The sequence below is a fragment of the Copadichromis virginalis genome, linkage group LG17, assembly GCF_057382275.1.
Source record: "Copadichromis virginalis isolate Kocher_CV1m ecotype Utaka linkage group LG17, C_Virginalis_male_GT1.1, whole genome shotgun sequence".
Classification (NCBI taxonomy): domain Eukaryota; kingdom Metazoa; phylum Chordata; class Actinopteri; order Cichliformes; family Cichlidae; genus Copadichromis; species Copadichromis virginalis.
The window spans coordinates 40,696,320-40,705,970 of NC_140634.1; the positions used below are offsets into that span (position 1 = coordinate 40,696,320).

The following is a 9,651-nucleotide window of genomic DNA, read 5'->3' on the forward strand; positions in this document are numbered from 1 at the left end:
GTTGAAGCAATTCCATGAAGAATTAAGGCACTTCTGGAAGGTCTAGTCCGGTTCTAGCAAGGTGTTCTTAATCAAAAGGCCAGCGAGTACAAACAGCCTACTTGGCCATGACCGTCCAGCTTTTGTCCGAACTAGTGGACTGGTCCACCAACCGTGCACCTCAGCAGGTTCAGACATACGGTGAGTGTTCAAGGCAACTGAAGTAATCAGACTACAAAAAGATAACAGGTACTGATAGAAAGAACACTTTGTATAAAGTTTAATGTTCACAAAAACAATTAATAGTTTCATGTTGGGTTTTGCTATACCTGCTTCACACTTTCATTGCCTAATCGTAACATCTACTCTTACCAGAAGAAGCCTTTGTTGCTCTTTGTGATACTAGAAGATAAAACTCACAGCAAGCAGCGTTCAGCTCACTGGTCCAGCCCTTAACAACCGTCTCGTGTTGCCTTGTGGTCCCTTGGGAACTACCCACAAATACGTTACAGTTTCAAATATACAAGCAGCAAGTCATAGTGTTGGATACTTTTTATTCACCAGTTAACTATTTCAATTCACACTGTGACCAAAAACTGCAAATATTTCTCAAGGTAGAGCTAAAGAAGGAGCAAGTGTATATATCATTAATAAAATATAAGTGTGCAACCATGTCTTCAAAAATATATGGTCATAAAATCTAATCATTTCAAAGTGACGATATAACAATGTCTACATGTTTGTGTGTGCATGCCTACAAACCAGATCATGTTTAATTCTGCAGACACAATCCAAATACAGACACAGGAAATGAAAGGTTTTGGGTGGATGAAGCTGATCAGCCATACCATGAACATGTAGGGACAAGTTTTTGAATCCAGGAACAATCAGTGAGCAGCAGAGCAGCGCCACAGTGTTGATGAAAAAAATACAAAGAAGGTCAGAAAGATCTAGAGAACGCACGAGAGAGGAAGTGCATGAGGATAGCAAGGCACCTGGGGTCAGGTAAGACAGGTTCATGGTGGGGGTGAGATTATATCAGGGCTGTGAGCCCGTCCTCGTTTGCAGGGGACGGAGGTGGACAGATGAGGTCAGACAGAAGTCTCCATGACTGCAATAGTTGGGATCTGTACTGAGAGTAGGGAGCCGGCAGGTGAGCCCCCACAAAGGTGGAGGTATGTGCTAAAGACACGAGGAATGAATGCTGGGTTTTCTTCCTGGATGGGCAGGATAACATGGGCAGGACATTTGCAGAGGAGGGACGGTGCAGGCAGGAGGCAAAGAGGAAGACCAGAGTGAAGATTGATGAATGTAGAGGAGGACATGCAGAGGGTTGGTGTGACAGAACGAGACGACAGCAGTTTGTTTTTAAAATCCAAAGTCAATCCATTAACCAAATTTTAATAAGTGAGAGTAACAAGAACTTTAAATGAAGTGTGTTCCTGTGCGCATCATTAAATGATTGAAAACAGCTTATTTTTCCTCTAATCTTTTCCTTATCTGCATCTCAAAAAGAAATACACAACTTCCTTCTTGCATGACTGTTCACAGAGAATATTTGGTCAGTGGCTGAATCCTGAACATCACCGCATAATCACCTGTTTCTTACACAGTAAGTCAGAATAGAACTAATCTCAGGGGCTTTCTTCTTCTTTCCTCTGTTTTTCTTTACAGCTCAGTCTTCTCATCGCTCGCAGAGCTACTGGCAGCTCCACCCTCAGCTTCACCCCTGGAGGCAGAGGGCGCGGTGTCTTTAGGCTGAAACGCCAGTGAGGCAGAATTGATGCAGTATCGCTTCCCTGTGGGTCTCGGACCGTCGTCAAACAGGTGTCCCAGATGAGCTCCACACTGAAGCAGAAAGGAAGAGATTTACTCCTGATCCTGATAAATGGCAACGATATTCTCCACATGACTTTATTTGCATCATTTTGGTGAAAATTCAGTCGCCAAGAACAGAGACTGTTTGAAAGCAGTCTGATTCTGATCCGGTGGCAAATGTTATGCTTTCTAAAAACCCTTCAGCTACATTTTGTTGAGCCTGGGTCACAGTGAACGTAACGACTGGTGAAACATAGAAACATGAGTGCTGTGAGTCACGTTTTTGTGAGTCATACTGAATCTTGGCAAACGTTGATCTGAGAGAAACGATGTGTTTCTGTCTAATTGAAAATAGCGATCAGTAACAGTAACACAGCCTAAAATGATTCAGTGCATGAATACATCTAAGTTTCATCCACTTTAGTGCCCAGTGGGTAGCACCTCGGGCTAACAGCTTGTGTCCCTGTGTTTGTGTGGCTTCCTCCCACAGTCCAAACACATGCAGTGGGGTTAGGTCACCTGGCCCACAGGTGTGACAGTGGATGGTTGTCTGTCTGTGTCAGCCCTGTGACAGACTGACGACCTCGTAGTAGAAGAGTAAACAACAGCTGTTGATGACGAGTTTACCTGACTGCAAGTAGCCTCTACTCTGTGCATCCCATAGGAGAAGTCATCAGCCTTAGTAATGGATTCCTCCTTCATGAGGTCGCTGAAGGATGGCCAACCTGTAACCATGACAGCATCACGTCGTCTAGTAACAACACGCTGCATCATCATCTGTAACATTGTAGCTACGTTTGTCTGTCGGAGTTACTGTGAATCTCTTTTACAGAGTCGGTTGTTTGTTTACATGAAGTGAAACTTTGTTTTCTATCAAACCAGCTCAGAGCTTTTAGTCAGAAGCAGATTTAACGATATTTATTTTCATATTCATGGACCTGAAAACTTTACAACAATGCATAACAAAAGAGACATCCAGCCAAGTGTAATGACCATCACTTCGACATGAACTACGACGCACTACAGCCACGTATGATTGTGTTGATCCACAGTTTAATTCTTTCTGTTCAGCAGCTGTAAAATATTCATCTTGTTTGTCTAGTGGAAATAAACTATAATAACAGAAGTGTTGGACCACACCGTATTGTTATTGATGTGTTTATAAAAGTTGTTCCAACATTTACAAAAGACTGATAAACAAGTCAGAAACTCCTGCGGCTACACGTCTGCCTGTTGTTGACCGTGTCCCACATTCAGCTTGTTTCCTGCGTGCTGTACAGTATCAGTTTAAGGCAGTAAGAGCTCGTTCTTAGCACACACGTAGTTTTACATACAGTACATTCAAATAATCTTTTACATTTTTAAAATGTGAAGTTTAACTTACCTGATCCGGAGTCAAATTTAGAGTTGGAACTACGAGAGAAAATAAAAATGCCATGAAGAAAAATACTGGTTTGTGTCTTATTCGCCATATTATTTTAAACTGTAGTGGCGTGCTACGTCTCCTACTGTCAGCTGTTCTACTGACCTTTACGTTTTTACCCCACAGCCATCAAAAGCTGATGGCGTACTGGCGACCTCAAGTACAAGGTCAAGTTTTCAGAAATTCTTGTGAATGTGACAACTGAAGGAGGAAGTCACCTGGGATTTTCACATTAATACCAAAGTTACATCTACTGAAACTCTCAGATGAGCTTGACCAGAACTATGCTATGATTTCACCTTTATCCCACAGGTGCCCGTGTACAGAGGCTGAGGGGCAGCAGGCGAGTACGTATGCACACGGCAGCACTGAAGCACTGCGCTAACAGTCACACAACAACAGCAGGGCAGTCTTACCTGAACAGGGCCGACCCACAGACGACACAGGCGTAGGTCCCTTCATCTGTTTGATACGTGAACTCTCCACTGAAGGCGCTGTGGAAAAGAACGAAGTGAAACTTCACGACACTGACTTCATTTAGCTGTGATGCACTTCAGTTCGGACCTTTCAGCGCACTGAGGCGACTGTTGTTGGAACTGTGTAAATAAAACTGATCCCAGTCCTGTTCATGTAACTGAACAACAAGAGGATTGATTTTATCTGGTAATAACTTAGATCAAGTAGTAAAACATCACCATAAATGATGTAAGCAATAATCTGTCAGCTGGCAGCAACTATAAGCTGACAGTTTCATGATTTAGTTTCAAATACTGAACGGGTTGAAGTACGGCTTCCAGAGTAACTTCTGTGATTACATCGACCAGGTCACAGTTTTTACATAATGAACCTCAGTGGTTTATTTTGAAAAACTAACTTGTACCTCTCAGTTCCTCTTTCCTGGGTCACATGGTACTGCATTGGTGTGAGGCGCTGTCTCAGCTCCTCCTGTGTGAACCTCAGAGGCCATGTCCTTTTAGTCCTACATGCTCCTGAGAGGTCAGGCACAGAGAGCAACAAGTATTAACTACACTGCACACCGTCATATAAACAACATGAATACATCTAAGAGCAGGTGGATCAATAAAAAACAGATTGTGCTACAGTTGAGATGAATAAGCTGGATTGTTTACACCTCAACAATCAAAATGTTCCAAATGGATTTCTACAAATGGATCATATCCACCTGAGAAGCTCTGTATTTATGTACGAACTGAAGGAAAGGTGCAAGGCTTTTACGGAGATGCTCCTCTGGGTTGACAGAGAACATATGTGCATGTTGGTAAAACTGGCTGTCCAGGAAAACAAAAAACACACTGGCACCATTTCAGACTGCAAGAATCTACGAGCAGGATGTGGTGCAACGTCACAAACAAAATCACTCAGTGCATGCAAGCTGCAAGAAAGCCAAGCGGTGAATCGTTTATCTGTTAGACTAGCAGGTCAGAGACTAAAGACGAGTTACAGTGGTTGCACTCATTTTTCAGCCAAATCTAGGACCTGGCAACACATGAAGCAGCTCTTACAGGATGAAGTTTACTGGAAAACACAAACTGGCACCAAGTCTGTGTTTGTCAAACATCTATCAGTGCAAAATCTTGGAAAAATGTAAAGTCAGGCTGACACACCAGGAGTGTTAAAGTTTTAGTGAGGCAAAGCAGAGCAGGCACACAGCACCCAATCAGTGGACCTGAGGGAAGACTGCAGGACCTCAGAGCTACAGGCTGACTCTTGGTTATTAGATGCAGCAGATTGAAGCCCGACATGGATGTTGGAGAAACGTATTCCACCCAGCACTAGAACCAAACACCCCTTAGCAGGGTTGCAACCAAGGACTGGGCTGTATGAAGAGTAGCAGACAGAGGGTGAAACAACATCACGAGCAGTTACAAACGAACAGAGTCTCAGATGAGATGACCTGATGACCCAGCAGAGAATGTCAGACTGCTACAGTACGAGACTACAGGCAACATCTTCTACAATTTAACAGTCGTTTACAGCCTTAAACATTCATGTACATATGAATTCTCTGAGAGAGGTTATCACAACATGAGCAGGTCTGCCTCGTTCAAGTACGGGATAACATCAACGAGGCTATCACGTTATAATTCAGACTTTCATAAACACTATCATTACAGAAATGTTAACTTAAGTAAAGAACTGTGCAAAACTCGGTGCAACGACTTATTGAAACATGCAAACATAAATGAAATACATCATATACGGCACAAGTGACGTGTACAGAGTGCGACCCCCTTTATTCTCCGCACATCCTGAACGCTCTTAGGCAGTTAATGTCTTGAAGCAGTCTTCAGGAACCCGTCTCTACACTTATCAAAGGACATTACGAGGCTTTCTGGATGTTGACTCCCTTTGATTACGTGATCCCAGACTCCTTTGTGACCAATAATGTTCCATCGTGTTTGAGATCACAGTCGTGCTGCAGACTGAATCCAGTCAGAGGCTTTTCAAAAGATACTTGATGGGGATTATAATCTGACAGTACTTTCCTGCCTTCATTATTCTGTTAGCTTTGACAAGACGGCCAAACACCACAAGTGGACAAACCGCCCCAAACAATGACACAGCCTCCCCCACGGTGTTCTGCAGATGGCTGTTATACCTCATTACTAATGACAATTGAACCAAATATTTCACATTCAGATTCCTCGTCCATGACGCCGACTTCATGAACCGTTACTCAATGAGAGCTTGTCGCTGATTTTCAGCAGAGATCTTGTGTAATATGGTTTACCTCAGCGTTTCTGACACGCTGCTAATACAAAGTGCATCAATGCCTTAAAACTGGTTCTTTACCAGGCTGTCCGTCATCTGTAGACACAATATTGGATTAGATCTTTTTTTACAGATGAACTCAGTGCTGTGAAAACAGATACAAGTTTTCTGAAAGTGTAGAAAACTGCTCACAGATGTTTTTAATGTCAGGGAGGCGCGTGTCGTTCCTTGTAGTGATATTCAGCTGTTGACAACTGTCGCGCAGCCTGTTAGTAGGCCCTCGATTGTGCTTCTGCGGAAGGTTGAGGAGATGTTGGCGTTCAAGCCAAACCTCCTAAGCCTCCTTTAGAAAGTATAAGCGCTGACACACCTCCCTGACTACACTGTCCATGAGTCCTGGAGATGTCCTTGATAATGTTCCTGTCGAGGAACCTAAGCACCGCTGATGTGGGTGGGCAGGTGTTCTTCTCTTTGGTCCAACATCAACTTCTTTGTTTTGCTGACGTTGAGAGAAACGGTTGTTGTCCTGGCACCAGCTGTTTAGTGCCTACACCTCACCTCTGTAGATTGTCTCATCATTGTATTACAAAACATTACAAGACATCCTGGTGTGTTCAAGCCGTCTTTTACATGTCTTGATGCACGCTCAATCATCCAAGTCAATCCCAGAAGGTTGATTCTGTTCATCTGGATGTTTTCAATGGAGAAACGTTTCAGCATCATCATCATCAGGTGACTGCTTCAGTCTCACCTGGCTGCAGGTTTCCAACCTTATAAATAGGGCTGCCACAAACGATTATTTTGATAGTCGACTAGTCACCGATTATTTTTGCGATTAGTCACTAATCAGATCATCATCCATTGGACGTTAAACGTACAGCTTTTTGCACCAGCAGCATCTGCTCTTATATAACTATCATTAGCTTACAGCTTTAAGTGTTTAAGGTCTGTGCTAACTAAAAATAAAGACAAGATGATAGTTTATTACATTTTAATGAAATTTGCAGATTGTTTCGGTGAAGTTTAATAAACTCCTTGCTATCTAAACTATAACAGGACACTGGAGTATATTCTGGAGCATCTCACACTTCTGATAATCAGCTGTCTGCTTGAGGTTTATTCAGCTGTGTAAAAACTATAACTTTAATCTCAGCCAAACCGATTTACTCAGGAACAAATAAAACACTGAAAAAAGCCAAACAATAACATTTTAAGTTATCTAAGTGACTCATATATCATGTTTAACCTGTATGGAGCCCCCCAGGGGACATGGGAGAAAAAAAAATTACGGAGGAAAAAAAAAAAATTAGGGAAGAAAAAAAAAAATTAGGGAGGAAAAAAAAATTAAGACGGACTTTTGCGAGATCTCGCAAAAGTTTTAGCCACATTCTTCGGAGGCCGCCAGCTCGAAGCCGACCGGGAGGTCGAGGCACGATGTGCCGGGAAAGCGGTGTTCCTCCCGGCTGTAGTAGGTCTCGACCTCCCGTTAGCTTCGAGCTAGTGGGTGTCAGATCTCCAAAAACGTCGGAGCTCTTTTGCAAATATGTGATGTCTTGTAAACCGAGCAGGTATCTGACGTTTACACAACTACAGTCACGCCTCAAAATATCTTAAAAGTGTATTTTGTGACCCAGAAAGAGTAATATTAAAACTAACAGCTGCCGCCATTGTTGGAAACTGAGCTGGGCTGCGCTATGAATTCTGGGACACAGCTGCTTCTTCTTCGGGGTTTAACGGCAGCCGGCATGCTTGTACATGCAGTGCTGCCATCTTCTGTTTCAGTCCGTTATTACACTCTTAAATCCTGCTACTTATTCCTGCGTCTTTTGGGATTTTACAAAGCTTCAAACGACGCGTCGACTATTAAATCAGTCGTGGACGATTTTGATAGTCGACGTAATCGTGACTAGTTGACTAATCATGGCAGCCCTACTTAAAAACAGCACATTTGCATAAAGACTGAAACCAGCACCACTGGCTCTTAAACAGGTCATTATTTAGCTCAAACCCATCCAGCACACTAGTCGCGGCTCTACTGTACGATCGGTACTTTAATACTTCAAGCCCAGTTCTGGTGACGATGTTTCCATCAGTGGGTCCTGACACATTAAAACCACAGCACTTCAGTAGCCTACTTATCATCTCTTTATAAATGCTTGTGTTTGCAGCTGACACAGCTGTATGCATGGTTTATGTAGCACTAAGGTGTGTTGATATTTTTGGTCATAATGTACAGTACGTATACGGTATGCTTTTAAGCACTGGATTACATTAGATTGATTGAAACACACAGCTTCTTTGACTAAATAAGAACCACAGCCAACGTTGGTTATATGGATGATTTTACACCTAAACTAACAGGTTACTCTAGACGAGCAGCAGGTACCTAGAAGAGCAGCAGGCAATGCAGGGTGGCAGACTGAGCTGCTACCCTGCCTGAGGGCATGATGCAGGGCCACAAAAAGGCCACGTCTGACGAGGACAGCCATAACAGTCACACTGAAGACAGAGAGAGAGAGAAAAGAGGACTATCATATTTGGATTATTTTATTAACCCCAGAAAACATGCATGAATGGGATCTACTGGCTGTGATTCATAAGTTAAACTGTTTTGAGGTAAGTTCTGTGGGTAAATACTGCTGAACACCAGCATGGCTGCATTTAACTATTTACTATGAATTCTTGTTGAAACAGCTGTTTCGTGGCTGCAGGAGCTGATCCATGTCTCTCTATCACACACACACACACACACTCTCTCTTCTAATACATTTTGAAATTCATCTTGTAAATTGTGCGTTTGTGTGACATATGTGTGTTATAGGTAATGAAATACTTTTTATAGTACTGTGTGAAAGTGGCCTGTAATGTAAAATGGTTACATTATATACACACGTGTGGAAAGCACAGAGTTTTGCTTCAGAGTGGATAAGGGACAGCATTACATACGTCCATTCAAACTGTAAATACAGGTTTCAGCTTAGAGCTCTGGGTGCTCCCAGGAACTGCACACCCAGCAGTGCGAGAGCAGCCACGGGGCTGGTGCTTCATGTCGGGAACGCAGCTACACGAAACCCTCCAACTGTGACAATTCGTGAGATTTTCACCAGATACGTCATGATGGCGACACCTTCGGCCACTAGATGTCAGTTAGGTGTAGCACCGTGGATTACGTCACGAGTGGGATTATGTAACACGCACCACATTTACCGATATTTGCAGCAAGTATGCACTCAGTAGGAAACGAGGACACGCGTGTTAAAGTTATTCCACACTCCCACCCGTCTCTGCCCGCCGAGCATATCCCCATCTTAATATTCGGTCTTCATTTGGAAACTAAATCGTTTCAGTGTTCGCCCCGTTTTTAAAATCTGAGTGTTTTACATTCGTACAGTCCCCGATGGACGAAGACATTCCCGGTTTACTAACAACGCGGTAACGTACCAGCGAGGAGCAGCAGCAGGACCGCGACGCTGACGAGCGGCTGGCGGCGGAAGGAGCTCCCCGTGCCGGCGACTCTTCGGAGCATAAGCCAGCTGACGTCATAGGCAAACAGCGGAAGGTTATCGGCGCAACCAAACATGCGTCCGGGTAAAACGACCTGCACATGTCCAATTATGGCCACGACTTCACTCGGCGACTCCAAGCCCCTCCCCCTTCACGGTCCCGCGAGCTACCGTTCCATAATTCCAACCACGGAC

The 9,651-nt window shown here is 43.6% G+C and overlaps 1 protein-coding gene across 3 annotated transcripts; it reads right to left on the bottom strand.

Annotated features, from left to right (window-relative positions):
• Positions 1-516: 516 nt before the first annotated feature.
• Positions 517-9,579, bottom strand: msrb3 (methionine sulfoxide reductase B3). 3 transcript variants are annotated; one of them, XM_085437747.1, is made up of 7 exons: positions 9,395-9,460; positions 4,908-5,057; positions 4,101-4,209; positions 3,637-3,714; positions 3,182-3,210; positions 2,425-2,522; positions 517-1,827 (listed from the first exon to the last, which is right to left on the bottom strand). In XM_085437747.1, the coding sequence occupies exons 2-7, from the start codon at positions 4,981-4,983 to the stop codon at positions 1,648-1,650; spliced, it is 570 nt and encodes a 189-aa protein (XP_085293873.1). In that variant the 5' UTR covers positions 4,984-5,057; positions 9,395-9,460; the 3' UTR covers positions 517-1,647. The 3 variants fall into 3 exon arrangements, with proteins under 3 accessions (XP_085293873.1, XP_085293872.1, XP_085293871.1); XM_085437746.1 differs by lacking the exon at positions 4,908-5,057 and adding an exon at positions 8,340-8,452 and having other exon boundaries at positions 9,395-9,453; XM_085437745.1 differs by lacking the exon at positions 4,908-5,057 and having other exon boundaries at positions 9,395-9,579.
• Between the last annotated feature and the right edge of the window lie 72 nt (positions 9,580-9,651).